Below are 27,903 nucleotides of genomic sequence, written 5' to 3'. Positions count from 1 at the left end.
TCACTGAAACACACTTATTCCTTTGAGCTCCTCTGAAAATCTGTTAAATGTCTCAAACTTGAGATTAAAAATGTGATTTCTTTCCCTCACAAACACTTGATGAGAACACACCATCAGACAATCAGAACAAATCAAAGCAAAGTCAGTAATTATTACTGTTTAATGGAGCGCCTTCTTGTCTCATAAACCTTTCATTACATAAATGTAAAAGTACAATCATTTGTGTAAATGTGCAACTTGCAAACTGAATTCATTTGCATACATTAACTGGATTTTACAACAAGATGCAAGCAACATGAGACACACAGAGATGTGGGATTATGTAAACAGGTCAACAGAAATGATACACGATGCAGCCTTAAAATTCAAACAAAAACTCTTTTTAAAGTTTTGATCAGCCAAAAAAAGTAAAAAAATACTTCATAGTTTGGCAAATATCACAAATTTTCTGCATGTTTTAGCCAAATGAACTCAAATACAGTTTGATCATTCAACAAGCCGCTTTAACAGTCAAAAAATATGGAGAAATGTTCTTTCTTTGCAGAAAAACACAGCGAGCTAAGTGGTATGGATCCCACTGTGATTATGGAGAAATATGCTAAAAAATAACTGTGCCACGGCACCATCAACCACATCCACAAATTACACGCTAACAAAAGCTTCACTTTTTTATTTTTACGACATATTGTTTTATTATTGGGCTTGCCGAGTCAGCGTGACATTTTAATGAAGAGCTGTTGCCCACAGAGCAATGTGAATACAGTGTTTACAGCAAAATAAACGCTGTATGAGGTCATTTCAACAGTTTGAGCTTAAATCAACCCTGAAAACGTGACTGCACCTGGCACTTCTGTGGTGTGAGTCTGCTTCGCTCACAAAGACATTCCACAAGTTTGAATTTTGTACCTTTCTGGTCCATGGTCGGGCTTGATGATGACATGAATCAACGCAGTACACCTAAACAAGTACATACACTTCTAAAACCACCTGTTTCCTCTTAAAGAAGAGGCTGTAAAAACCATTGCAATCAATGGAGATCAACTTTGCAAAGTGCAAAAGAATTTGTTAATAAAGAGGTCTGCAACCGTTCCTATTAAAAGTCATTTTAATCATATTTCCTGCGATATATGAATTGTATTGCCCCACACAATCTCCTTAGGACCCAGAATATTCATTACTCTGACTATGTCAACTGTAGTTTATATTTCATTGTGAGATTATAATTTTTTCTACCTAACTGTATGCGTTCATATATGTGTATAGTCCTATGAAAAAGTATTTGCCCTATTAGAGATTTCTTCTGTTTTTGCTACTTTGTCAAACAAATTAAAATGTCAGATAAAAATAACCTTTGTTATTGTAAAATATCGTTTTCATATGAACATGCTACTTGTTAGGTTCAAGAAGTTTTCCAATCCAATCTGGCTCTGTGAAAAAAAGGCCCTTAAACCTAATAACATGGTGTAGCACCCTATGATCAAGCGTTTGTGATAATTGACAATCAGTCTCTCGTGTTGCTATGGAGGGATTCGTCCTCCTCTTCTCAACAGAACTGTTTGATTTCAACCTCATTGGAGGGATTTCCAGCATGAATGTCCTGTTTAAAGTGAAAGGTCAGACGCTGTCCTTCAGGATTTTCTGCTGGTTCCTTCAATTATAGCAACTAGTTCTGAATCTCCTAAACTGTTGGTACAATGTTGTTTTTAGAGGTATGCTATGCTAGAGGTGTGTTAGAGGTATGCTAGCTTGGCAATCCATCCTATATATGTGAATATTTAGTCTGTCCACGACCCACATGGTGAAGTTGGGGTGGAATCTACCTCTGTCTTTCAAACTGTCTCCACATGCTATTGGACCACAAACGGGGTGACATATAGGGAGCCTAAGTCTCCTCCCTTTCCGGTCGGCTCTTGGGTCTCCGGAAGAACAAAAAATTGAATACAAGTCAACGGGGCTAAAAGTGCTATTTTCTAATCCGCTTTGCCTTACGCCCTGGATCGCACATATGTTGTACTGCAATTTAAATGAAAAGTAATGATGAGTGTTTCAACCACGCCAGTCACGTACTTTGAGATTTATCAGCTTGTAATAGTTCGTAATTAGCATGACTACACACCAGAAACTGGCACGTTGCATATGTGACGTCATCACATAATCTCCTCTCCCCAAAGTAGCTGCTACTTACCAGATGACCAGATTTATGGTGGTTCTTTCCTTCTGTGGGAAGTTTGCTGAACTTACAGCCCTTTTCCCTCAGTTTTCTCCATGTCTGGTTCAATGACGCCACTTTCGTGAAGCGCATTTGTAGTGCTGGAGTTATTTTCACACAAAACCTAAAATAGCATTTCCCCCTGTTCGAAAATAAACACATTTTTGGTATCAAAATGTGTCTATAAAATTCACGGACATCATATGTGAAATCCATGGCACAAAACAAGCGGAATTAGAAAATAGCATTTTTAGCCTCACTGACTTGCATTCATCTTTTCATTCTTCTGGGGACCCATGGTCCGTAAGTAGATGGGCGTGACTTAGGCTCCCCATTCGGATGTCAGTCAACACGGCAGTTATCCATACACAGTCAAAAAAAAAAAAAATCAAATCCTTTTCCTCACAGGTGTGTCTAGCCACGCTCCATTGGTGCCTCAGCAGACCCAAGCAGTCTTGTGTCTTGCCATTTCCAACACTCTTGGTGGGCCAGTCGCAGAACTCTTTTGGTTTGATGGGTGAAATGATGCAGCTGTGGAACAACTAAGATGGAGACGGCTCGTTTGGAACGGCTTTGGCATCAACTTTAGACTTGGGCTTTTCTTTGAGTCAAGAACAGGTAGAGGTACTTAAGTCCTTTATGTAGAAAAATAACGTTTTTCCATCTTCTTCAACAGTGTCAACACTGTTTCTCCTTCTCTGACATTATTGAGCTGCGAACCTCTCACACCAGTGGTGTTCTGCTGCTAAATACACAAGTGCATAATGAATGGAGGACCCAGTGTGGGAGTGTAGCGGTTCGGCGAGACCGACAATCAGATGGTACAATAGTTTCTTTCGGTCCAAAATGGGGCACTGGCGGAGGTTTTTAGACAAATGTAAGAGAACCTATCCATCCATCTATTGTCTCTACCCACTTGCCCCTATCTCCAGTGATCTCTGGGCAAGTGCTCTGCTGCAAAGCAACAGCACTGGCCACTGTGCAGCCCATGCAAGAGAACCACTTTATTGATTTTTTTTGCAATATATTTATGGCTATACTATGTTAAAAGGTTGTCAATAGACATTAAAAAATGTTTTAAGCTAATTTGTTTTCCAAATTTGCTTCTATGTGTGATGTTTGTCATTTGAAAACTGTATTTTTCATCTGATACTTCTGAGTGACTAAAAAAGGAAAAACAGAAGAAATCTGGGGTTGAAGTACTGTAAATAACTAGACAACCAAGTGCAATCCCGGCACGAGACCCGTGTCCACTACTGGAATTTCTGAGAAATTTTACCAGCCCTTTGTGGTATTTGCATGTCTCCATTTCACTGGGGCAGTCCGAAATAACCATTTTACGTGACCTTTCAAGAACCAATCCAGTACCTGAACCCGGTAGGGTCAATGGGCGGTACTTGTTAGCTTGTGCTAATTGGTTGTGACTCAGTAGGAGCTGGTGAAGCAGAATGGAAAGAAGAAAAATAAAAAGTAGCGTTTACACTGCCTTAAAGTGACTATGTGTATTTTCTCTAGCAATAGGGGGCAGTACTTACCAAAATCATTGCAAGCAAGCAGTATTGTTGTGTTCGATTAAGACCTTCCCAACGGATGGCCATTAGGGTCAAAAATCCCTGAGAGCACAACCTCCAGCAAAATGACAAACACTCCAGACTCTCTTTCATCACTGACAACGAGTGAAGAGGCAAATGTGTAAAACAACGTTTATGAATGGCGAAGGTTTTGTAACCACTTCCTACAAATCAGTAAATGCATTTGGTCCTCACGGACTCCCGTATAAGGAAACATGGCGTCTAATATGGCGTCGCCCAGAGACTTAGACCCACTCCTTTGTATTTTAGACCAGATTTTTAATTTCTGTTACAAAGCTGCCAATATTTTTCAACAACTGGGCTTCATTTACTTCATTTTCAACAACATTTTGATGGATATCTCCAGAGATTAATGGTAAAAACTACACATAGTCTCTTTAAAATTTTAGTTTCAAACCTCCCAATGCAAAAAAATGTGGCGGGATCCCCCCACCGCACTGTGATTTACTCCGTTTGTGGTTTCCTACAGAGCGCTGTAAAAAATGATGAAACTTGTCATTGAACGCAGCTTTCCCCGTCACACAGCTGCTCTCCCCGTCCCCTGGATGGATTAAATTATGGCGCACTTTGACAGAATAATACTTGCAATGCTGTTATTGTCCGTGGATGCCTTTTGGCGCTGATAAGTCACTCTATGCTGAAACGTTACGATGTACTGACGTCTTAGCAAAGTCCCTAAAGGGCCAATTTAAATGTCACCACAACGCCTGAAAGGACAGCCATTGTATTTTCTGTCACCTTATTCCCCTTCCAGAAATTCTTCAACTCCAAAAGTGGAAAACCTTTGGTTGCAAATTTTAGGTCTCACCCCTTCCATGCAGATAACTAGGACATGTTTTTTTTCTTTCTTTCTAAAGAAGCCACGTGTGGCTCCTGGGCGACAGGTTGCAGACCCCTGCTGCAATATGACACACACAATGATCTTTAAAAATTAAAACTGCACATGATAGAGTGAGTTCTGTAAGACAATTGCTTATTTAAGCAAGACACACATTTTTTATTACTTAAAATAACAATTCAATGTCTAAATTACCGGTACATACTTATTTAATGAAGCAAATAAGATCCGTAAAACTCTTTCATTTTTACTTCTCAGTTATTTTTGTGTAGCTTGAATGCACAAATGTATGCAAATGCTCGTGGAAAGTAAGGTTAAGGATACAGAGCAGCTGGTTTTATAGCTTTACATAAAACTCCTGAAACCTCCACCTGTCTAAGTGAAAAAAGTGAGGATTCACACCAAACCCTGTCCAGGATTGATTATTCTAAAGTGAAGTGGCGGCAATCCACCTCCGTTCAACTCTTGGAGACCATTTACAGCAGGGACACTCTTTTTGAATTCAGAATATCATTTGGTAAAGCATGCTCATTTTATTTTCATTCCAGTATGTGAGAGAAGCGTGAGTCTTCCTGATTCTGCTGCAGTATGCTCCACTAGAAACAGCTGAAGGAATGAACAGATGTGTTGGGGAAAATCTCCGGCTGATTCTCGGTAGAGAGTTTGATGATAACCGTGTTTCCGACATAAAACGTGACTAGGTAATGAGTAGTATTATCTAGCTTTGTTTACGTCATACGCATGCTTGTTTCCGAGCATCTTCTACGTTTTACAGCCTACTGTGTAACTTCTTCAGCCATCTATGTGTAGATATTTGAAAGCTATATGTAGAAAAATAGATTTTAAAGAGTACTCTGTTGTATTTACAGCCATGGCTTTACCATAATGGCATGCAGAAAAAACAAAAACAAAAAACAAAGACAGGCCTGAAGATTTAACTACCTGAGTCATCTTCACTATTCGTCTTAGTCAGACTCAACTAAACGATTTCCGATCTATGCACTAAAACCAGCCAAAAATAGCTCCAGGTTTAACTCCTAAGTGTAAAAAGTCCCTTAAAGACATTCCGTTTCTTACATTAATATATATATTAATGACATGTCTGTTATTCACAGTGTAAGGGCGAGGAGACAGAGCAGAGATCTGCGAGGAGAAGGAAGCAGGAGGAATTTGCTGCAGTGCATGTAAAGTAAATGCAGAAATGACAGAGAATGAGAGGAGGGTGGGCTTAGAAGCTGAAGATGGATGGCTGTGGTGGCTGAACTCTTGGCCGATATTTTGCAATGTGCAGGAACTTTGGATCTGAAAGAGGTCGATTAATGTCACCGCAACTTCCCTCTGCTGTTGTCATCAGCTCTCCTCACTAGTTTGCCTCTTTCATCACTGTCACAAAGACGGCTTAACTACCCCGCTCCGCTGTGTAGCTGCTTTCAGGTACCAAACATCTCTCTGCAGTAAATCTCCAACGCTTTTGGAGAAATAGTTAACCCTGCCACTGCGCCTTTTCACTCGGAAATCAAAAGTAAGCTTGGGAAAAACAAATCAGAGCAAGTAACGGAATCATTTTATCTTCGGCATCTCAGTCTGACCCTGCTACTGAAAAAAAGGTGTAAATGGGATAAGCTCAGCTGCACAAATGTTTGGCTTCTATTCGAAATGCAGGAAGATGAGAGAGTGAGTGAATTCCCCCCCCCCACCCCAACCACACATTCACCCTCTTAATTATGTTGAGGTTGGATGTTAAACAGAGTGAAAGTGAAACTAACCTTTCACTGTTTGACCTCGGTGAGCCCACCTCCTCTAGATTTTCATGAAAACACTCTTTTCTCTGGTCTACAAAACAAAACATGAGTAACAGACCTGGCTTGAAACTGGCCGGAGCATTTCAGACACAATCAGAAGTATTAATCTGACAAAACTTCATTCCTGCATGATTTATCGTTTGGTGCATCGGCCCTTCAACACAAATCAAATTCTCATTATTTGCATTTTGGGAACATTCTGCTTTCGTCTGCATTCAGTGTGTCATTAAAATGCAACACGTGTTCCTTCTCCTCATAGACCACTCCAAGTTTAGAAACAGAGGAGAGAGAGAGAGACCGTTTACCCTTCAAGTCAACGTCTCAGGCTGCTGAAACATGGGCTTAGCTGATAAGGCCAGCTTCTCTCTCACAAGAAATAGATTTTCATTCATCATCTTTGCTCTTTCCTCCACCCTGAGCGAGAGGAAATGACTCTTTGTGGGCTGTTATAGTTGCACTGAGAAACCACCCCGGACTACAACCGCTCTTAAATCAGCTACATCACGGCCGAGCTCAGCGTCTACTTCTCGCAAATCGGATCTGGAGCAGAAATCAGTCGCCCAAGGATGGAATACGAAAAATGAGGGTTTGCAGAATCAAAAGAAGGTAGAGAGATGGTGTGAATGCATGAGACGTAGAATGCATAGATCAGTATGTGCTATATCATTCAGCAGGTTATAGTTGCTTTGTATCAGCATTCAGTATTTACATTCAAACCAAACTGGCAGAAATCCCAGGACAGTAGAAACTGTTGTGTAATTCTCTTGGCTCCTAGTTGTAAAACATTTGATATCCTAAACAAATAAGTGATGTCATCAGCATCCAACACTGACATCCTAGTAAACCACAACGCTCTGCGTGGTTTGAGACCTTGAGGATAATAAAATAATGTGTGGTCACCATGCTGTGGGAGCTAATAAAAATACATTTTCATGCATAACAGCCCCTTTTCAAAAAGCTGTGACAAGAGCTTTAGTCTTGATTTCTGCATCTCTGAACCCCTCTACCTGGAGTTACTCGTCTCTGCCAGCCTGTTGTTCATGATCCCCAGTGCCCCGACCCCCCCAGAGAAACCGTTATGGCGCGAGCTACCGCAGACTGTCCTGGGGTATCCGTTGGCCGACTCTGACAGCTGCTTCTGCATGATGGCCAGTGACACCTTGCTAGAAGCCGCTAAGTCTTTCATAGAGATCATTTCCCCAGACAGCCTCCGTCCCTCAGTGTCGCTATCACAAGGCCCGTCTGAGTCAGGCTGCTGGTCTAATCGACCCTGGCGACCCCTGGAACCCGGGCGTATGGCATTACGTCTGCCAAGGAAGGCATTGGCCTTATGGCAACGCTGGCAAAATAAGCAGCTCATTTTCTCCAGGATCCAGTTGAGCACCTGCTTAATGACGATAGAAATGACGTTGAAGAGTGAGTAGATGCAGCACACACCCATTAGAATGAAGAAAAAATTCACCACCCTGTAGAGGCTTTGGTATTCGTAAGCAGCGCCCTGGCTGCTGACGAAGTCTCCAAAGCCAATGGTGCTGAAGGTGACGAAGCAGAAGTAGAGCGAGTCCAAGTAAGCCCAACCCTCCACAGGGCTGTACATGGCTGACGCGCAGCAGGAAATGGTGATGGCCGAAAGGCCGAGGATCAGCATCACATGGTACACGGACGGCTTCCATCCGGGGAGGGAGTAGGCCGAGAAGTCGTGGCGGATACCTGGAGGTAGCAGACCGCTGTTCCTGATTCGCCGCTCCCTCACGGCCTTCATCACCACGGCCAGAAGTGTGATGATGCGCTCCAGGAAGAGGTTAAAGAAGAGGATGGTAGCAGCGCAGCCCAGAAGACCGTAAAAGATCAGGAACACCTTGCCTGCAATCGTCACGGGTGTTGTCATTCCAAAACCTGCAAAGAACAAAAGAAGAGATCTCAGAGTTCAAAAAGAACAAAACCCAGAAAATATAAAGATGTCTGTAGTTTCCTCATCAGAAGTTAAGCAACATCGAATATAAACAGTCATTCTAAATAAAGATTTTTCTACTCAGTGCTAAGTGATACAAAGTATGTAATTAAACACTGTCTACAAACAACCTGCCTGGAAAATGCTTCAACCAGCCACCAGTCACTGACGACTGTGTTAACAGCTCATTTAAGGTAGAATATTTCTTTTATCTAATCAAAACAACCATTCCAACACAATAGGACATAATGACATCAAGACTGCTAGGATGTTGGGAGGAATGCGTATTCATAAGTAGTTTCAGCTCGTTAATCAACAACAGACAGCCACAGATTATAAGTACGACTCTCCCATGTTCCAGTCAGAACCGACAAAGCTCCTTTGAATGAGAAGGGAAATGTCTTCACGAAACCAGAATCCAGTTGTCTTCATTTGAACCCTTTGGTTTATACCGGTATTAATGTTTTAGTGTTTTTAATTTTATTAAATGTTTGCATGTTTTAGGCACAGCTGTAAATATTAGGAAGACACTTTGAGGTGGATGAATGAGTTAATTTAAGTCCTCTGAATATGCTTTCAGCAGGCTCAGCTGTGGGGTTTGGCTTCAATTGACCTCGAGTGTTCAAGATGAGAACGGGGCTTTAAAGATGAGTAAGGAGGAGATTTTTCTTTCAGATTTTTAACTGTGTGTTGAAGAAAAACTTGTGTTTATGTAAGTCAGGTGCGAGTCTGATGTTAGGAGTCCAGGTGCAAGGGGAGGTCAAAAACTATTATAGATTCTCTCAAACCTTTTATAGAAACATTCAAGGCAAAGAAAGGTTAAATGGATAAGACAAAATCCTCGTTTATCTCTTGGAAATGTAGCTTGAGCTCAATGAAAAAATGTCTAAAATGACATAAAAGTCATGAATATGTTTCAACATTCAGATCTTTTTCAGCACATTTATTTATTCTGTTCATATATATAATGCGCTTTGCAAAATTTTGTGTGTAACTAATCTGAGGGTCAATGAAACACACACACACTTTAACTGAGTGTATGCCTGTGTGTTCCTTATCAACAGAAGAGCAGATGTTATATTTGTCAACAAATAAAATCGTGCTGAAAGATCAACAAGTTCACTTTCAGGCCAAGGTGAATAGATTTTTCCATCTCCCGTTTCAGTCTTCCCGGAGCATGAGGGCAGATCATTTTCCCTTTCCCCCTCCAACCATCCTTGCCAGGTAATAAATGACATCAATATCTGGTCAATACTTCCTTTTATGATGGCCAAAATGGCTTTTTTGACCTTATCACAGGCAGCAAAATCTGCTCTCAAGCGGGTCTTTTGTTGACATGTTGGACCATTTAGATCAACACTGATTGATGCAGACTGTTTTATAGACAAGAGGTAATATAAGCTCATGCACGTGTACCATAACCTTACAGCTTTGCACACAAATAAGGGCGCAGATGTTTAAATATAGGCTTTTATGATTGTTGTTCAGTAATTTGGCCAGAAAGCCAACCCCCGGTTACAGGCCTTGATTGCCCAAATTAAGCCCTCCAATAAAATCCTATTCCAGCGTTCCGTAGTTAATTAATTAGCAGCCGAAGACTTCTTAACCTGACTGAATCACAGGGAATACAGATTACATCTTCGCAGTGCTCTCAGAGACAGCCTTCTGCACCATCTCTCATTACCAAGTAAATTACCTAAGAGAGGAAAAGGCACCAGGCATCGATTCAGCGTAGCATTTCAGAGCCATTACTCCAAACCACTGTGTCAGGACGCATTAGGAGACAGCGACCAATAATAGAAAGCACAGCCCGTAGCTGGCAAACATTAGGCTATATTTGTTTACAAAGACTTCTTCATTTATGCTTTCAAACTCCTAAATGAGGGCTGTGAGTGAAGACAGCAAGCAGGGGATGAAGGTTCTGATCGCACGGAGAAAGTTCAGATTTATTCAGTCAAAGTTGATGAGGCAGGAAATCAGATGTGTGCAAAACCAATTCAGTCATCTTCCATCCCCCTAGGAGACATTTATTCATTAACATTAAATAAGGTATGCTCAACTCAACATGGCAAATGATGCTACGCTCTGGTGGCTACACACATAATTACACAGTAGAGACTCAACAAGGAGGAGAATTATGGAGATGGCACCATTTGTATCCATTAATTACAATTTGACAGTTTTCAGAGAAGCTCTCGCTTTAACTGTTAATCAGGCTGTGGGGAAGCTGAAGGGTTTGGAGATGAATAGATTATAGAATAACCCGTAATGACCTGATGCAACAAATGTGTTCCTTTCAAGCTTTAAGTGGTGCACTCAACGCACCACTTTCAGTTAAAAATACTGATAAACATCCCTCTGATGATCTTACCATTGTCTTTGTTTAATCTTTCTAGAAGTGGTGCTCCAAAGGAGTGGCCAGGGGGGCTCACGTTCCACCTTGAGAATTTGTTTGGCGCCCCGCCCCCCAGGGAAAACCCCATCCATCAATAAATCACATTCATGTTCACTCAAACTTTCATCTTCTTAATAAAAAATACAGGAAAGCTAATGAATAAATTAGTCTCGACTAAATAAATTACTTAAAGTGACAATGTAAAGCTTCTGCCGATAACAATTCAACAACGGATTATGAAAGAATGGCTAAAGCTCGAAACGTGCGGAGTCTTCCTGATGTACGAGGTGAGTCTCTGCTTTGTTTTGGTTGTTTTGGCGTCTACATCATCCTAGCACGCAACATTCTGTGACTCTTAAAAAAACACTAAAAACGGCAAGATACGCTGGCAGCGAAGGGCTTTACCGATCAGGAAACGGCTGGCAGCGAATGAGTTAAAAATAACAGAAAAATAAAAATTTTGAAAATTTGTTTTGTTCCAGAAATATTTATGTTTCTCAGAATTGAGTTTGACAAGCTGAATATGCATAGGCCTATTGTTTACTTAATGAAAATGAATGGAGATGCAATGCAATGGGACTAATTTTCACTGGACCCAACTGGCCCCCTTATGGAAATTTCATTGTTACGGCACTGGATTCTAGTTTCTGCAGAAGGAACAGTTTTGAATTATCCCTCCCAAACTCCTCCGGATCTATTTTGAATTCAAAGCCTCAGGTCATAACAGGTCAGTACCAGACTGTGGTACATTTCACATGTAGGATTCCTCTCACCAGCGGTCGAGTGTGACTCACGCGTGCCCGGCTGTTATCAGCCTTAAGTGAGTGTCTCCCATTGCACTCCTCTCTCACAGTAAATTAGAGTCCTAAACAAATCACGTAAATTAGTAAGGATGGTGCTAATAGTTATATTGAATGCTCTGCTTTTCATTTGATACACTTAGCCGAACACTCAACTCTGAACCTTGATCAATCGATGAATTTAAACGAGAGCCTGTGTGAGCGGGAAGGGGGGGACTCGACAACACTCACAGGTGAGCTGAAGACAGAAGGAAGTCAATGGAGGCAATAAAGTGACCTGCGCTAAAAGCCTTTCTTTAAAAAAAAGATGTTTGTGCCGTCGCAAGACGCCATTTTTGACTACAGCTAAAAAACTAGTGTTACGCGGTACAGTCTGCATTTCTGCCATCTTTCTGACTGGTTATTTTTGAGCTGGCAAGTCCTGCCCCTCATGTGCCTCTCTGCCTGTGAGTAACTAGACTAGTTCTCTGTGCAGAATTAAACAGAGGACGAGTCTGGCAAACGGGTTTAGAAAATGGGTGGATGAAATGATTGAAGTGGTAGTTTTGCAAAAAAACAGCTGCATGTGCTGAATTGTTAGTGTTTGTATTGCTGTTGCACGTTGTTGCATTCACAATGCCCAACGTTTGTCACGATACTTGCAAACAACACACAGTGAAAGAAACAGGTGAAAACTGCAGCTTATGCACTTTGGTCATGCTGATTTCTCTGCAGCTCTCATTTTGAAAAATGGCCATAGCAACAGGAATAAAATGCAACAATGTGAATACAAATCTATATTACAGAATCTACTTCACAGATTTTCAGAAGATTTAGTAACGTTTGTAATGATTGTCTGTTTTTGAACTTCTGTGGTATTAAAGACGCTTGCAGACTTTGCCTTGCTGCTCTCCCTGTGCCTCTTGCTGTGCACATTTTACTAAAAGTGAGATGTGCACAACCAAGCCAAAATGACACAAGCATGAGATGTATGATGCTGTGTCTTGAGTTTTGAATTGAGCTGCCATTTGTGAATCGAAGAACAGCAATAAATAAGGATCAAAAGAGATGAAAGTAAAAGCAAACCCTGAAAGCGAGCCTCTGAAGCAGCTCATCAATCTAACAGTGTAACAATACATTTGTATGTTTTTTCTCTTTGATTCTTTTATTTATTTATTTATTTTTTTTTTTTACAAAACAGTAAGTGTTATCCAGAATAAATGCATAAATGCAGTAAAATAGCATCAATGTCGGTACCCTTAGAGATCCTTTGAAACTGTCATGCTCTAATGCTAGGCAACATTTTCATCCTTAATCAGTTGCAAGAAAAAGTTTTTTTGTTTTAAAAAACATTAAAGTATTGTAGTTACTGAAGAATTCAGCTTTTTATATCACAAAACAAGTCCGTCCATCCATCCATCCATTTTCTTTACACTTATCCATGCAGGGTTGCAGGGGGCTGGTGCCTATCTCCAGCGGTCCCTGGGCAAGCAGTCGGGGTACACCCTGGACAGGCTGCCAGTCCACAAAACAAGTTAGTATATAATCTTATTAATTTGAAATAATAATTAACTTCTTATGTACTTATTTTTTACTCTCCAATGTTGTGAACGTAATTGCTGCTGTGACAATAGAGGAACAATAAAGGAATGCTCTATTCTATTCTATTCTATTCTATTCTATTCTATTCTATTCTATTCTATTCTATTCTATTCTATTCTATTCTGTTCTATTCACATCAAATCCAGATGGCATATCAGGATTAGTACCTTCAACATAAACCTGCCGTATCCAATCCTGTATACATCTACTGCCATCTAGTGGAGGGTCTACATTTGGAGAGGGTCAATTTTAAGAAAGTTGCTGGTTCAAACCCCAGCTGGCCTTTCTGCGTGGAATTAGCATGTTCTCCCCATGCACGCGTGGATTTTTGATGGATGCTCCAGTTTCGTCCTAAAACCCAAAACTGTTCATGTCAGGTGTTTTGGCAGTCCGGAATCATCTGATGGTGTGAGTGAGTGTGTGAATGGCTGTTTGTTTTTTAACTATTTTTCTCAGATAATGTAATAAATTCAGATTTTCGGTGTGATTTCTGAGATTTTGACTGGTACATTTTTTTTATGTTTGATAGATATTTGTGATTAGTAGGTACAACCCTACATGTTAACAAAAAGATAAAAAATAAAAATATTAAAACAAATGATACAAATTTCTCTTAAATTAAAAATATGTAAAGCCTGAAATATAATATAATATAATATAATATAATATAATATAATATAATATAATGTAATGTAATGTAATATAATATAATATAATATAATATAATATAATATAATATAATATAATATAATATAATATAATGTAATGTAATGTAAAATAATATAATATAATATAATATAATATAATATAATATAATATAATATAATACAATATAATATAATATAATACAGCAGAAATATTATTGAGCTCAACAGATAAACACCATTTTACTTTATTTGATGAATTCTGCTTTTTTTAAGATAGGCTGATAACTTTGTGAACAAATGCATTTTAAGTTTAACCGACCAAAATCTAACTTTCAATTCTGAGCAAACACATCAATCATTTTTATTTTTTGAGTGCTAACATTACGTGTTCTACTATTTACAAAACCTGTAGTCATGAATGTTGAAAACAGAATTATGAGTCTCACCTTAGCAGCAGCAGTGTGTGTTAACTGTCAAAGTGAAAAGTAATGGGCAATAACTTCCACCATTTACTCGGTGTGTGTTGCAGTTTTTAAAGAGATCACCGTGGAGCCTGCCTTGTTCTTGATAAAAGCCCACTTGACATCTTTTCCAAATTAAAGAATCCTTGAGAGGCTTATTGATTCAGTCCACTGGAAAAAAAGCTGCATAAGGCCGCTGCAGTAAATCTTTCAGTCTAAATGTTACCGAGTCAGCTTTCATGAGTTCAGTGATATTTTAGGAAATGTAATAAAAGGCAAGAAAAAACATCAAACACATTTCTAAGTTGTGTTGATTAATAACAGCCCTTAAAGACAAAAACATAGCAAAAGCAAAAGCTTACTTTAAAAAATAAGTAAACTGATACACTGAACAAGCTCCCAGTTAAACCAGCTTAGCCCCAGCAGTGGAATGAACCTCAAAATGGACTGATAAGAGCAGCAGCAGACACTGCCGCACGTGCCCAGTCCCTCTGACGACTGGCTTATGTGTCGAATAGGAAGTGATTAGTCACCAGCGCGGTGCGTGGCGGGGGTCTGCAGAGAAGGACAGAGATCTACGGAAGCGTCAACACGACCAGACCTGCGACATCATCGCCACGCCATCTGCCGAAAAGCTGCCAAGATTACTGGCAGGCAGGATGAGAACGGAAATACTCACGCTCCACCGCCTACTCTAAAAAAAGTAAATAAAATAAGGTCAATGGGGTAGTCAGAGACTATTTTAATGCATCTCTGGGCTGAATGCACCAAATGTATAAATATGAAAAAAGCAACAAATTTTCTGCAACCCTGAAGCAAATCAGTGAGGCTTTTAACTCGTCTCCCTGCTCAAACACACATCAATGGTATTTGTTCTGCCTGTCAGCGCAGTGATAATGAGAGTACAATCATCAGAAACACAGGGCCAGAATAATTATGGACAGCCATAAGGGTGACAATAATTAACACACATCAATACACACTCAACAAAATGAAATGTTCCATTTACTTAAAGCGTTCATTTGCATGTTTATTTCAATAATATGGTGTGGTCTCTAGCAGTGCCTACACCACGCTCAGGACAATCCAGACTCTTCTCATGCATCGTTCCACAAATGTGGAATGACCTACCAAGCACTACCAGAACAGGGGCTTCATTTTCAATTTTCAAGAAACTCCTGATCCTGAAGACCCTGCTCTTCAGAGAGCATCTTCTAAACTAGCACCCTCCCTGCACCCGTCCCCCCTCTATACTGTCCACTCCTTGTTCCCTCCTCTCCATGATTGATGTCAAGTTGTTGTTGTTATTGTTGTTGTTAGCCTCAAGGGCAACATGCCGATTATCACTTGTATGTCATGACTCTCATTTTTCAGCCTTCAATCAGCTCACCTGGTCCCCTCACCAAGCTTCCGACAAGCCCTGTTTCCCTGGCAACCACCATCAACTCCATTCATCTCACCTGTTCCTGTAATCAGCTTCATCCACTTCACCTGCTCCTGACTCCTCAGCTCATCTCACACACCTGCTTCCCCTGCTATAAAAGATCCATTCAGCTACCCAGTCTCTGCCAGATTATTGAAAACTTTGTGCCAGTAAATTCTCCAGCCATCCACCCTGCCTGATATCTGCCTCCGGACGTCGTTTTTCTCCTGACCCCTGCCTTGTACTCTGCCTGCCATTGTGACCTTCGCCTGTCTCCGACTCTGTCTCCAGCCTCGCCCATCTGGTAACTCCACCAAAAATAAAATACTTTTTGTTATATACTTTAACTGTGTTTGGCATCATTCCGGGTCTTCTGAGTTCAGCTCATGACATTGTAAGTTGTTTTGGACAAAAGCGTCTGCTAAATACATAAACAAACATAAACAAAAATGAATGTCTAGTGAGCTGTTCTCTGTGGAAAATGTTCTAGGGCTCCTGTTTCGGGAAGAAGAAGTTAGCCAGAGGAGTGGCGCCATTAATAATATTTATAAATATTCATGATGTTTGGACATCTTGCCTCTGATTGGCTAACAGAAACACAACTCTTCCACTGCCTCAGTTTGCACAAACTACACAAGCCTGAAGGAGTTCAGCCATGTTGTGGAGTTGCTAATGCTAACGGTTAGCTTCTACTAGCCGAGACCATCGGCTGAGACGTGTTCTGCTCTCTCCTGGCTGTTAATCAACTCAGCCTTCCCCGTTGTGAGCCAAGATGGGTGAGTCCATGAATGCTAATTTCAGTGTGACGCAGATCTGAGTGGCTTTTCTAATCCAAGTGTTTTCCCATCTATTTTCTAACAGCGGCTAATGCAGGTGAACGCACATTTCATTTCTGGCAGATGTAAACTGGAAAAGCAAGAACTTAAACAGCATGCAGATGTTATCAGAAATAACAGCGTGTGATTAATCTAATCGCAACCTGAAACTCACACTTTAGAATATTTTATGACTCAGTCAGGACAGCATCTTCAATAATTACATATCTGTGAGGGCCAGTGTCCATATTTAAACTCTTCCACCCACATTATAAATGATGTTAGTGTGCCTTTTTGCAAGCTATGGGAATCTACGGATTTCACACAAGCAATCGTCAGAGATCAAGCTAGTCACAGTTTGCCTCCATGGCACCGTTCGACCAATCAGCAAAGGCGGAAAACTGCCTTCCTGTAGCTCAGTGACCTCGTGTTTACAGTCAGATCTCATAAACTACTATTGGTGGATTCATGAAACTCTCACCTTGCAGTAGTTGTGCTAAATAAGGTTATATGAGTGAAAATCAATGCTGCCATATTTGATCTTATGCCCTGAACAAGTAAAGAAAATTATGCATACTTGGTTTGATCAGATTTATTTTTTATTCAGATATAATCTCCTTTTTGATGGTAACAGCAGTTTCTATTGAGACTTTAATGGAAAATGGAGGAGGACAGTTACTGAGCTAACAATCTCCTCATCAGAGATATAATGAAGAGGAGGAAGATGACTAAGTCAGATCCTCAAATATAAAACATTTGAACATATTCCAACTGAACTGATTTCTATTGTTTAATAATTTTCAGAAGAGTCTGGTTTTTATAGAGAATACACTATATTGTATGAAGATTGTGATGTAATCTGTATTATTTACAGTGATATGATGTTCTAAAATGAGCAAAAAATGTCTTATAATTACCTAAATTATTGTAAATGAATGCATTTAATTTGATCATATTTTCTATTTTGGAATTTCATTTACCAGAACAGTGCCAATGTCTATATAGGATCACTTCATTTTCTGTGATTTTCTGCATGAAAATAAACATTTTTGAAAATTGACACAACAGAAGAAAACTTTGGCTGCATAACAAAATAACACCCTGGAATTTTAATTTCAAACTATTTCAGTGTGAGCCCTCTAAAGGGTTAATTCAAAGAAAGCCTGAAGGCCTCTTGAGTTCATTGTGGTCTGTATTGATTTTTTCATTTTTTATTTTCAGAAGAAAAAATGTTGCATTGGTTTTGGATTTTTGCCATTTGTTATTGTTTTGTCTTCCACGTTCGATCGTTTCTCCCCACATTTGCAGGGTTTTAAAGACCCGAGGACACGGATCACCGGTATCCCACAAACAGGAATGATTGTGTCATTTCAGATCCCTGAGGATTTTTTTCTCATCAGATTAATAGCTGCTGTGTGATTAATCTTAAACCCGCATCCTTCTTACTATAATAATCTTAAATTCTATGGGAGTTTGAACAAAAGCTGTGAAATCCTCTTGTTTTATGACTGGAACAAACACACCTGTCCTGGTCTTTGTGTTTGAACCAGCGCTGCTCTCAGATCAGCCTGATAAGCCTCCAGTTTAAGCTGATAAACAAAAGAGATGTGGAGGTTTAAAGCTGCTATGGCGAATCCACAAACAAGCTATGTTTTTGTACGCACACACGGTCACTCAACACTCAGCCCTCTACTCGGGCATCTTCACTGAGACACTTCTGCCGGAACCAAAAACCTGCGATGCTGGAGGAAACGAGATCGAGCCAAACACCAGTCGTCGTTTTCTAGGTCCAAATATCTTTTGTTGTCCTTGACTTTGAATGGTGTTTTACTTTTTGGGACTCTGGCTTGTTGAAATTGAAAGTGGTAGTAGCCGGCTGTTTCTCCTTCTCTGACATTACTGAGCTGAGAACCTCTCACACCAGTGGTGCTGTTAGTAAATACGCCAGTGTGTAATGAATGGAGGACCTAGGGAAATGCGGCAGTATGACGAAACTGACAACAATGGCCCAGTAGTTGCTTTTGTTGGTGGAGGTTTTTAGACAAATGTCCGAGTCAAAATTAGGTCAAAGTCCCATTAGTCATCGCACAGTAAAGATACATCTTTGCATTTGCCCCATCCCCACGGGGAGCGGTAAGCTGTAGACAAGACCGCACTTGGGAACTATTTGGTGATTTAGCCTCCCGGTACAACCCCATGATGCTGAGTGTCAAGCAGGGAGACATTGGGTCCCATTTTGACCCGACTCTAGTTTTAAACCCACGATCTCCAAGTCTCAGGGTGGACACATATCACTAGGCCACATGAGAGCTAGAGAGACAACCACTTTATTCGTTTAGTTTTAGTTTTTTAATCTCCATAATATATTTATAGCTACACTATGTTGGAATGTTGTTAACTCACTTACTGCCATTGACGACTAAAGACGTCATTTGAATTTTTTAATGGGAGGGCATCTGAACGAGCCCCCGCACCGTGATGGGCTCGACACACGGGAGGCGACAAACGACCGCGATCAGCGAAATTTATCGCTGTCGCTTTTATTACCTGACACACGGGAGGCGACCCGCGGCAGCGGCCAGCAGCAAAGCCGTTGACACGTTCTGTTCCGTGGCGAAATCGAATCTTCTGTTGTTTTGTTTGGCTGTGTCAGGTTGGAGGGAATTAAGGTTATTTAAGCGGTTCAGAGTTAAAAATAATGTGGTAGATATGATGTTTCACAAGGTGCTGCTAGAGTTATGTGAAATCTTACTTCTGATTTTACTATATAAAACATAATAATAATCAATTTCTCCTTCATGTTTGCTCGGAGATGTGCGGAGCATCCTGCCCGCTCATTGGTCAGTGAATGAAACCTCCGTTGATTGGTCCTCGTCCGAGCGACAGCGATGAAAAGTTGAAAATGTTTCAACTTTCTGGGATCGCGTCGCTGGGTCGTCCGTGCACGACACGTGCACGAGCGCAAAATTTCACACGCACGTTTTTCGCGTTTCGCTTGGTAGGAGGGAGACCCGCGATTATCGCTTTGTCGCACATGTCTCATTGAAAATGAATGGAGGAGAGGCGATGTCGCCTCCCGTGTGTCGAGCCCATGAGAACAAACAGCTCTAAAGCTGATTTTCGGCCACGTACGTCACACGTCACGTGATCAGGAAGCAGAAAATCCATGAATTAGGAGATCGTTTTGGGCCGTTGCTGTGAAAAAAGAGAGACGCAAACTGGAAAAGCTTCTGCCGCTCACAATTCGACATCGGATTATGAAAGAATGGCTAATGCTAGAAACACGCTGATTCTTCCTGATGTAAGAGGTTAGTCTCCTTTTTGTTTTGGTAGTTTTGGTGTTGACATCATCATAGAGCACAATGTGCAGTGACTCATCAAAGATCAGTAAAAAGGCTCAAAAACTGATCAGGAAACTGCTGGCTGTTAATTTGTTAAGAGGCATGAAAAAAAAGTTTCCCAAATTTGCTATTGCAGCTTTAACAGTGGCAGCATTTCATTGTGCTTCAGATTTTTACCCATCCCACAAAAACAATCAAATCATATCCTGGAGGAACATTTGTGTCTGAATTTCAGCTGCCATGAGAAAAGTGAAATCCCAGATCTATAAAATGCACGTCTGTGTGAAAACCTAATCTCTGTCAGGGACTGCAAAGTTACTGACAGCTGCAATAATCACATTGGATCATATATGGAGAAACCAGAAAGCTGTCTTTTATAGAGAAACAATAAAGGAATGCTCCATTGCTTGTTATTAGATTGAAAAGAAGCTAAATGCACTGATCATGTGCCAGCCTGGAGGCAGCGGAATAATTTGCAAATGCTGGCGTGAAGACCAGATATGCTCAGCTTCAAGTGATTCTGGTGTTTCTGAGGAACAAAACTTCATGTAGTGCTTCGAAAATCAGTTTGCACCCTTATAGGTTGCTTATCTGTATTACTTATTTTGGGGTAATACATGTTTCAGAACAACAAACAAATGCTAGAAAAAAAACTAATAAAAAGGGAGATCCTTTTAAACCAAAATAGCTTTTATGTGGAAAAGGTTTTCTTTTTGTGTCAAATCATGTAAGAACTGTAAAAAGCCAAGTTCAGAACGAAGGAAACACTTTAATGGAACCCATCATGAATTACACTCTAAAAAATGAAATGTTGAATTTCCTTAACCAAGTTATGTCAGCTGGTTCCACTAAACCTAGTTGCTTAAACGTAGGAAGAGTAGTATGTATACACTTTTAACATTGCAACATTTAACAATCTAGAACCAGTTGACGCTACTTGGTGACGCTAATTCAACATTTCATTTTTTAAAGTGTAGGCTAGAAGACCTCAAAAAGCAGCACATAATGTGCTGTTCTAATAACAATTCAAGAACCCGAGAACCACATCTAAAGCTTTTCAGACATTACTGGATTAAAAAATGCATCCATTTTCACATTTCCGTGGTTTAAGCTTCTGCTCACCAAAAAGTGCACAAAAACTCGTCTCACATTTGCCAACAAACACCTTGATGATTCAGAAGAGTTAAGAGGAAATATTCAGCTGAGTGATGAGGCAGGTGTTTTTTCTGTTCTATCTGGAGTAAAACCAACTCTAAAACAATCTGCAAGCATGGTGGTGGTGGTAGTGTGATGGTCTGGGGCTGCTTGGCTGCCTTGGGACCCGCACCACTTGTGGTAAATGATGGAACCATCAATTCCACTTTCTATAAAAACAAGATCTGACCTTTTGACCAAAACAGACCGTTGATGCTGAAAACCCCCTTCAATATGGCTCATTTCAAACAATCTGTAAAAGAGGAATGGGAAAAATTCCTCCACAGGGACTTGACAGCAGGGATGGAGTGGCCATCTGTGAGGCTGGTGTGATCTAGGGCCTGTGGATGTGCTTTTTCTGCCAGTTTTTCACCAGCACCTTCCCCACCCTCACTGTGCTTGGACAGACAGAGATATTCCAGGGCTGAATTTTCATGCAGTCCGCCCTTCTGTGACAGACCAGATCTTAAGTGCTTGGCTTATGTTGTAGGTGTTACAACCATTTATTTGGCCTACAGGCCAATCATTTTTTCACATGGTCATAATTTGAGTAAAAGGGCCTTAAAATGATGGAAGCAAGGAAACAGGAAGTGAACTTGAAAAACAAAAACAAAGGCTGTTGCAATACAACTATTATGTCTGTGACTTTCCTCGGGAGAAATGCGAGGGACTAACAAAAATCTCGAAGGGGAAGGAGGAGACTGTGGCAATTAAGATGTTTATTTTAAATTCTGATGTATATAGACTGGTGGTAAGCTTCAGGGAGAGCTCAGGCCAATATAACAAAAAAAAAAACATTCCTAAAAGAATTATTTAACTTAACTCCAGAAAAACTAAGAACTACTAACTTACAAATAGAGCCAATACGGCAAAAGATGTTTGGCATTCAAATGTCCTAAAGGCCCAGATGTTCCGCTTCAGGTCATGTAGCAGTGGTATTCAATTCTGGTCCTGGAGGTCCAGCACTTTATAGTGGTTTCTCTGATTCAACACATTTCATTCACCTGTGTAGCAGCTCATCAGGCTCTGCAGAAGCCTGTTAATCACCTGTTGACTGAAATCAGGTGTGTCGAAACAGAGTTAAAACTAAAACTTGCTGGATACCGGTGTCGGTACAAGATCTGCTCGGGTGCAAAATCGGCTCGGGGTCCGTCGACTGCCAGTGACATCAAAGTAGTTGATTGGCTGAACATGAACCTTACGGAATTATGTAATCACGTTACGTTGTAATCACGTTACGTTGTAATCACGTTACGTTGTAATCACGTTACGTTGTTATCACGTTACGTTGTTATCACGTTACGTTGTTATCACGTTACGTTGTTATCACTTTACGTTGTTATCACGTTACGTTGTTATCACGTTACGTTGGTCCAGGCAAATTTTTCTGTTGGAAAGATGGACAACTTTTACAAAGAAATCCGTCATTACCTCTTTGAAAATACACTTTTAGCATAGAGTTGCATGTATATTATGGCTGAACGATTAACTGCATGTACAATTAAATTGCGATGTGACAAAAGGAGATTTTCTAATCGCAAAGGCTGCAATTTGGCAGCGAGTGGTTAGCGCAATGCTAATATACGTGGAAAAACCCATAGGAATGCTAATGCTAATAACACCGATTACATTATTACAAATTATGAATTGGAAACGTGCCAAATGATTACATTTGAAGTCTAATAGAAAGTAAAACTACCGTAAAACTACCATCAATCAAATAAGTACAGACAGGTATTTTAGTAAAGCCAGAAAACTTTTAACTCCAGAGTTTTGGCTAGCAGCTATGAGCGTACCTGAACTACGCATGGACAAGACGTCAAAAACTAAACACAAAATACTTCAATAAACGGGACACACTTCTTTCCTGCAAATACAATTTCACAGGTGTTGCTAATACCTATGATTCTTCAAGGGATGTGCTCAAAGAGGAGTTCAACATCATGAAGACAATATAGTGTTTTATTTTACAAATACCATTGTAAACACAAACTTATCTCGTAAGAAACATTATTTTAATAACGAAACTGCTAAATTCTTTCCAACAGTATATGTGTAGTGTTTTTTGTCCGAGTGGGTTTGCCGTACTTTGACGTCATCGGCAGTCGAAGGACCCCGAGCCGATCTTGCACCCGAGCAGATCCTGTACCGACACCGGACCTCCAGGATCGGAATTGAATACCCCTGTCATATAGATACTGCTAATTGGTGATTTGATAACCAGAAAGCAGCACCCAATCAGACAGACAGGGTGGAGCCTAGAACCAAACAAGACTTTACTTCATAATGTGAAAATGCCAAATCTACTTTGGGGATCGTACTCCTTTTACTGGATTACAGTCTGTCCACAATGCTGATGCAACAGCGTTTGTGTTGAATGACTTGGCAAGTTTGTAGCTCACATGATTGGCTCGTGAACCAGGAAGTATAAAGCGGGAGAGGTTGTAAACAAAGACTATTGCTGTGTCTCAATTCAGGGTCTGCATCCTTCGAAGGACCCAGCCTATTCGGCCGACGTGGGCTGGGTCCTCCGTCGGCCGAGTAGACCGGATGTTAACGGCTGTGAATTTGGACAGGCCTAGCCTTCATGAATTCCCGCCACTCTCTCAGCGAACGTTCCGTTGCCTAGCAACCGTGGAACCGCTGAGCAGAAGGGAGAAGGAACTTCAAACGATGGAGCTCGAAGTTTTATTTAGCTTTTTAATCATTTCCTTGACTGTTGGAGAGCTAATTCAGAGAAAATACTTTCGACAAGTTGAGCCTAAGCAAAGATGTGATAATAGTTTTTAATACTTTCTAAGGGTCTTGACCAAAACCGATTGATCACCTTTTAAGACTTTTCAAGACCCAGCGGATACCCTGTAATACTAAACAATTCACATTTGTAAACAAAAATAAAATTCAACAGTTTAATACAGAACTGATTTTATTTAGATATTTCTTTTATATACATGTTTAATCTTAACCATTTTTTCTAGCAAGCCTGTCAAAATTCTCCCCTCTCTCCTGTGCCCTCTGTGGCTCTGCCTCCCTCTGCAGCCTCATGTCCTCCCTGATCAGCTCCAGAAGCTGGTCATCGCTGTCACCTTCCCCTGGATGCCCATTTTCTCCAGAATAGTCTTAACAAACATGTAAGAAAAAAACAGGAAGAGAAATGATAGAGAAAAGAGGACAACGGGTTATTCCTTTCACGTTTTTGCAGAAAAAACTCAAACGACAGTTTTTAAAATATGAGATGTTATTGTACCTCCATGCCACAGCCGCCGAATACTTAGCTCCGGTGAACATGTGGTCCATCTCCGCCCTAAGCTTAATAAAGTCCCTGGTTTTCTCTTTTGTCCCTAAAATACAAACTTCTATTAAAATCAGGGGGAAAACGTAACGGGAGAAGTACGACACCGAGCGGCCGAACATACGAGCCGAGACCGCAATACAAGCACTTTTACTGTAACATTTCTTACTAAAATAACGTCCATGTATCACAAAAAGTCCTTAACATAACAGTTTTCAAGTTTATGCTGACATTTATAAGCGCAATCCTCTCCGACAGCTCCCGCTTCACTTTCTGCCATTGTTTTTAAAAGTTCTACCGTCCAGCCCGCAAGGCATCTTGGGAAATGTAAACCACTGAAGGATACACTGGACTCATCCTTCATGCAGGCGAAAAGAAGGCCGGATTCATCGACCGCATTTGAAGGAGTCTTCGAATTGGGACAGGCCTAGTCGCGGCGCAGTGACGTAACCGGCCGGCGAATCCGGCCGACGAAGGACGCTGAATTGAGACAAAGCCTTTGGGTGTTTCTCAATGTCAAGGCGCCTGGCCTCGCAAGGCGATGTCTTATAGGCCAGGCGCCTTGCTTACAAGGACACTGTCCTTGGTCAAAGAAAACGGTTAAATGGAACAAACTTGCAACACGTAACATCACGTGACACGGGAGATAACGTTATATTTTATATGTGTAAGTTTAAATATAAATATATAACGAGCCTTTTACTTTTTAAATTTAAATTGTGTATTTATTTGTTAAATTTAGCTACCCGCTAGCCACCGAAGCTGCAACTACTAAGCAACTAACCTACAATAAATAACTTCTTTGGATCTAAAAAACAACAATATAAATTAGTTGACTTACTTTTAAACTTGAAATTTGCCCCTGAAGTAGCTGCCGGCTTCTGATCTGCCATCCTTTTGAAAGTACCGCGGTGTATTCTGGATAATTTTTTACCAAGGCTAGGCTTCAAGACACCTCCCGTGTATCCTTGCTCAGCTAGCTAAACAGCTAACAAACGGAGAACACACGCCTCGGTAGAACATGAACAAAGACAGATCAATATTCTGATAAAGGTTCAGGGATTAGACTACTGAGGACTGGGGTCAGGCCGTCTTCTCTTGATTGTCTGCAGTGAAGCATTCCAGAGAGCATCCATGCATGAGGTTTCTACTGAGCTAAAGGAGTGACCTTAGACCTTAGAACACAGTCAAAAATAAAGAATGGTACCTCTGCATCCTCCAAGAGGAACTCCTAACAAACATCCAAGAACAGTTTGGTGATGAACGGTGTCTTTTCCAGGATGATGGAGGACCTAATCATTAAGTATAGCTAAGCATTTAGGCAGAATAAGCTGCCATCAGTCAGGATTTGGACCAGAATTTGACTGACAGCTCACCTTGAAATTTATATAAACAAATCAACTTACTTGTAGTAAGAACATATAAATAAATCTTGAACTTTATCCATTGAAGAGACTGAAAATGAGCTGGAAGAAAAAATTGTTTACCACAGCGTTACATCATTCTTCTCCTTAATTACAGTGTTAAATTATTTATGAATCTAGGATGTTCATCGTAGTATATCGGTTACTATTCCTGCTAAATAAAACATTCTAGCTGCTCAACAAACTGTGGTCACTGTTTTATGATTTTTCTCCACATAAAATGCCAAATGTTTAAAACAGGAGACAGATCTGGGCTTAAGGCACGCCAGTCAACTTTACACACACACACACACACACACACACACACACACACACACACACACACACACACACACACACACACACACACACACACACACACACACACACACACACACACACACACACACACACACACACACACAGATTATTGCAGATCATGATCTGTTTTACAAAAATAACCTTGTGAGAAATGGTGTCACCATGATGGAAACATTCTGCCTTCCAAAAATCCCCCCATCCGCCTCTGCATCTGCAGAATGCTACCTTTGCACAAATGCAACTCACCCGCATCATTTAAGGCACTGATGGCTCCTCCACTACCCCAAATAATGCACTCTTGTAGCCGCAGAGGATTTGTTTTCTGTCTTTCTGTCAATCTGAGATGAGCTTCTGCCCTTTGATCTCAGCATCCCTTCTGAGCAGAGCTGATGTGACTTCCTTCTTATGTAAGATAGTTTCAGAAACGTTTCTTGATATTTTCAGTACCTTCCAAAATGAGCCGTTTCAGGGCTCTGTCTCTTTAAAAAAACAAACTAGAGTTGGCCACGCCCACCCAAGCTGCTATAAGCTGAGAAACTCCAATATTCAAGAGAGCAGCTGCTCTTCCAGCTCTCTCGTGCACATGATGAGTGGTTATATTCAAATTTTCCCATTTGTGATGTCACAAACAGGGGATTTTTTAAAAATAATTGGTTTGTAAATATAATTCTTAAAATGAAACGTGACAGAACACAAATGAATGAATGTTATTCTCATTTGGAGTGTTTATAGATAGATGCCAGTAGAGACCCACATGGCAACAAAATGAGACTTTTGCCTAATATGTCCCCCTTAAAAGCATGTTTCTCAAATAACATTCTAAATTTGTTCCATAATTCACATCATAATGGTTCTGATTAAAAATGCAATTAAATAACAACTACTTTAAACCATAATCTTTAGGTGTAGCAATAAAATGCAAATACTAAAGCCCCAAACATAAGAAATACAAGCACCCTCTAGTGGCTGGCTGCAGTATAGCTTAAAAATTGCATTTATTTAATATGATTAGTGGTAATTTATTACTTCAAACTTTAATATTAGTATCATGCACCACCAAGATTACAGTGAGCTTTTGTAGCCCATACAGTTTTGGTACAGATAATGCACAGATTATTGAGATACTTTGAGCTTTTGCAGTACTAAATAAGAGTTGAACATTAATTCGTGCACTGATTCCTCTTACCTAACATCACCGTTACATGAAAAGTTCTGGCTTTACAGACAAACATTTGAAGATTTGATACATTTACGTTGAATTAGAAACACAGTTTTAATTCAGTTATAGTAGCGAGACATTATTTAACATTTAAGTGTAGTTTTCTGAGGTAGCGTTGCCAGATCTTCAGCCTGGCTGGGATATGACATTTACAAACCCAGTGTGTCAGGTTCGATGGGATGAGCTGGAGTGGTTATGAGACCCAGGCGCGGAGAGAATGGTGGATGGAGACTGATATGTGGCAGCGTGGGAAGTTCTCTTCCCGTATGGTTTGTAGAGTTAGTGTCTTAGGTCTTAGAATGGCTTGGCGTCTATCGTTAGATGATGACTGAGTGCCGGCTCCGCTGTGACAGGTCCTTAAATAGGCTCAGCGGGATGACGTCACCGGGAAGTGTCGGTGACAGGCATGCTGGGAACTGGAGTGCAGCGCCAGCCCGGCCCGCAGAGAAGGTTAAGAGGAGGAGTTCATGACAGGACCCCCCCCACGAGGGACGGCTCCAGAAGGCCCAGGGCGACGAGACCAGAAATCAGCCAACAGGGAAGGATCCAGAAACGAGCGGGCAGGCTCCCAGCTACGCTCCTCCGGACCGTAACCCTGCCAGTCCACCAAATACTGCCA

General features: G+C 40.7%; 1 protein-coding gene across 1 annotated transcript in view; it reads right to left on the bottom strand.

The window, feature by feature from the left end:
- Positions 1–142: 142 nt before the first annotated feature.
- Positions 143–27,903, bottom strand: part of kcnk12 (potassium channel, subfamily K, member 12) — a 59,463-nt gene continuing 31,702 nt past the window's right edge. Inside the window, exon 2 of the mRNA XM_015975233.3 lies at positions 143–8,337. Within this exon, the coding sequence (XP_015830719.3) occupies positions 7,445–8,337 (893 nt within the window). The 3' untranslated portion in view covers positions 143–7,444. The remainder of the gene's footprint in view (positions 8,338–27,903) is intronic.

Source organism: Nothobranchius furzeri, chromosome 12, assembly GCF_043380555.1.
Source record: "Nothobranchius furzeri strain GRZ-AD chromosome 12, NfurGRZ-RIMD1, whole genome shotgun sequence".
Classification (NCBI taxonomy): domain Eukaryota; kingdom Metazoa; phylum Chordata; class Actinopteri; order Cyprinodontiformes; family Nothobranchiidae; genus Nothobranchius; species Nothobranchius furzeri.
This window is presented reverse-complemented; position numbering and strand designations above follow the sequence as displayed.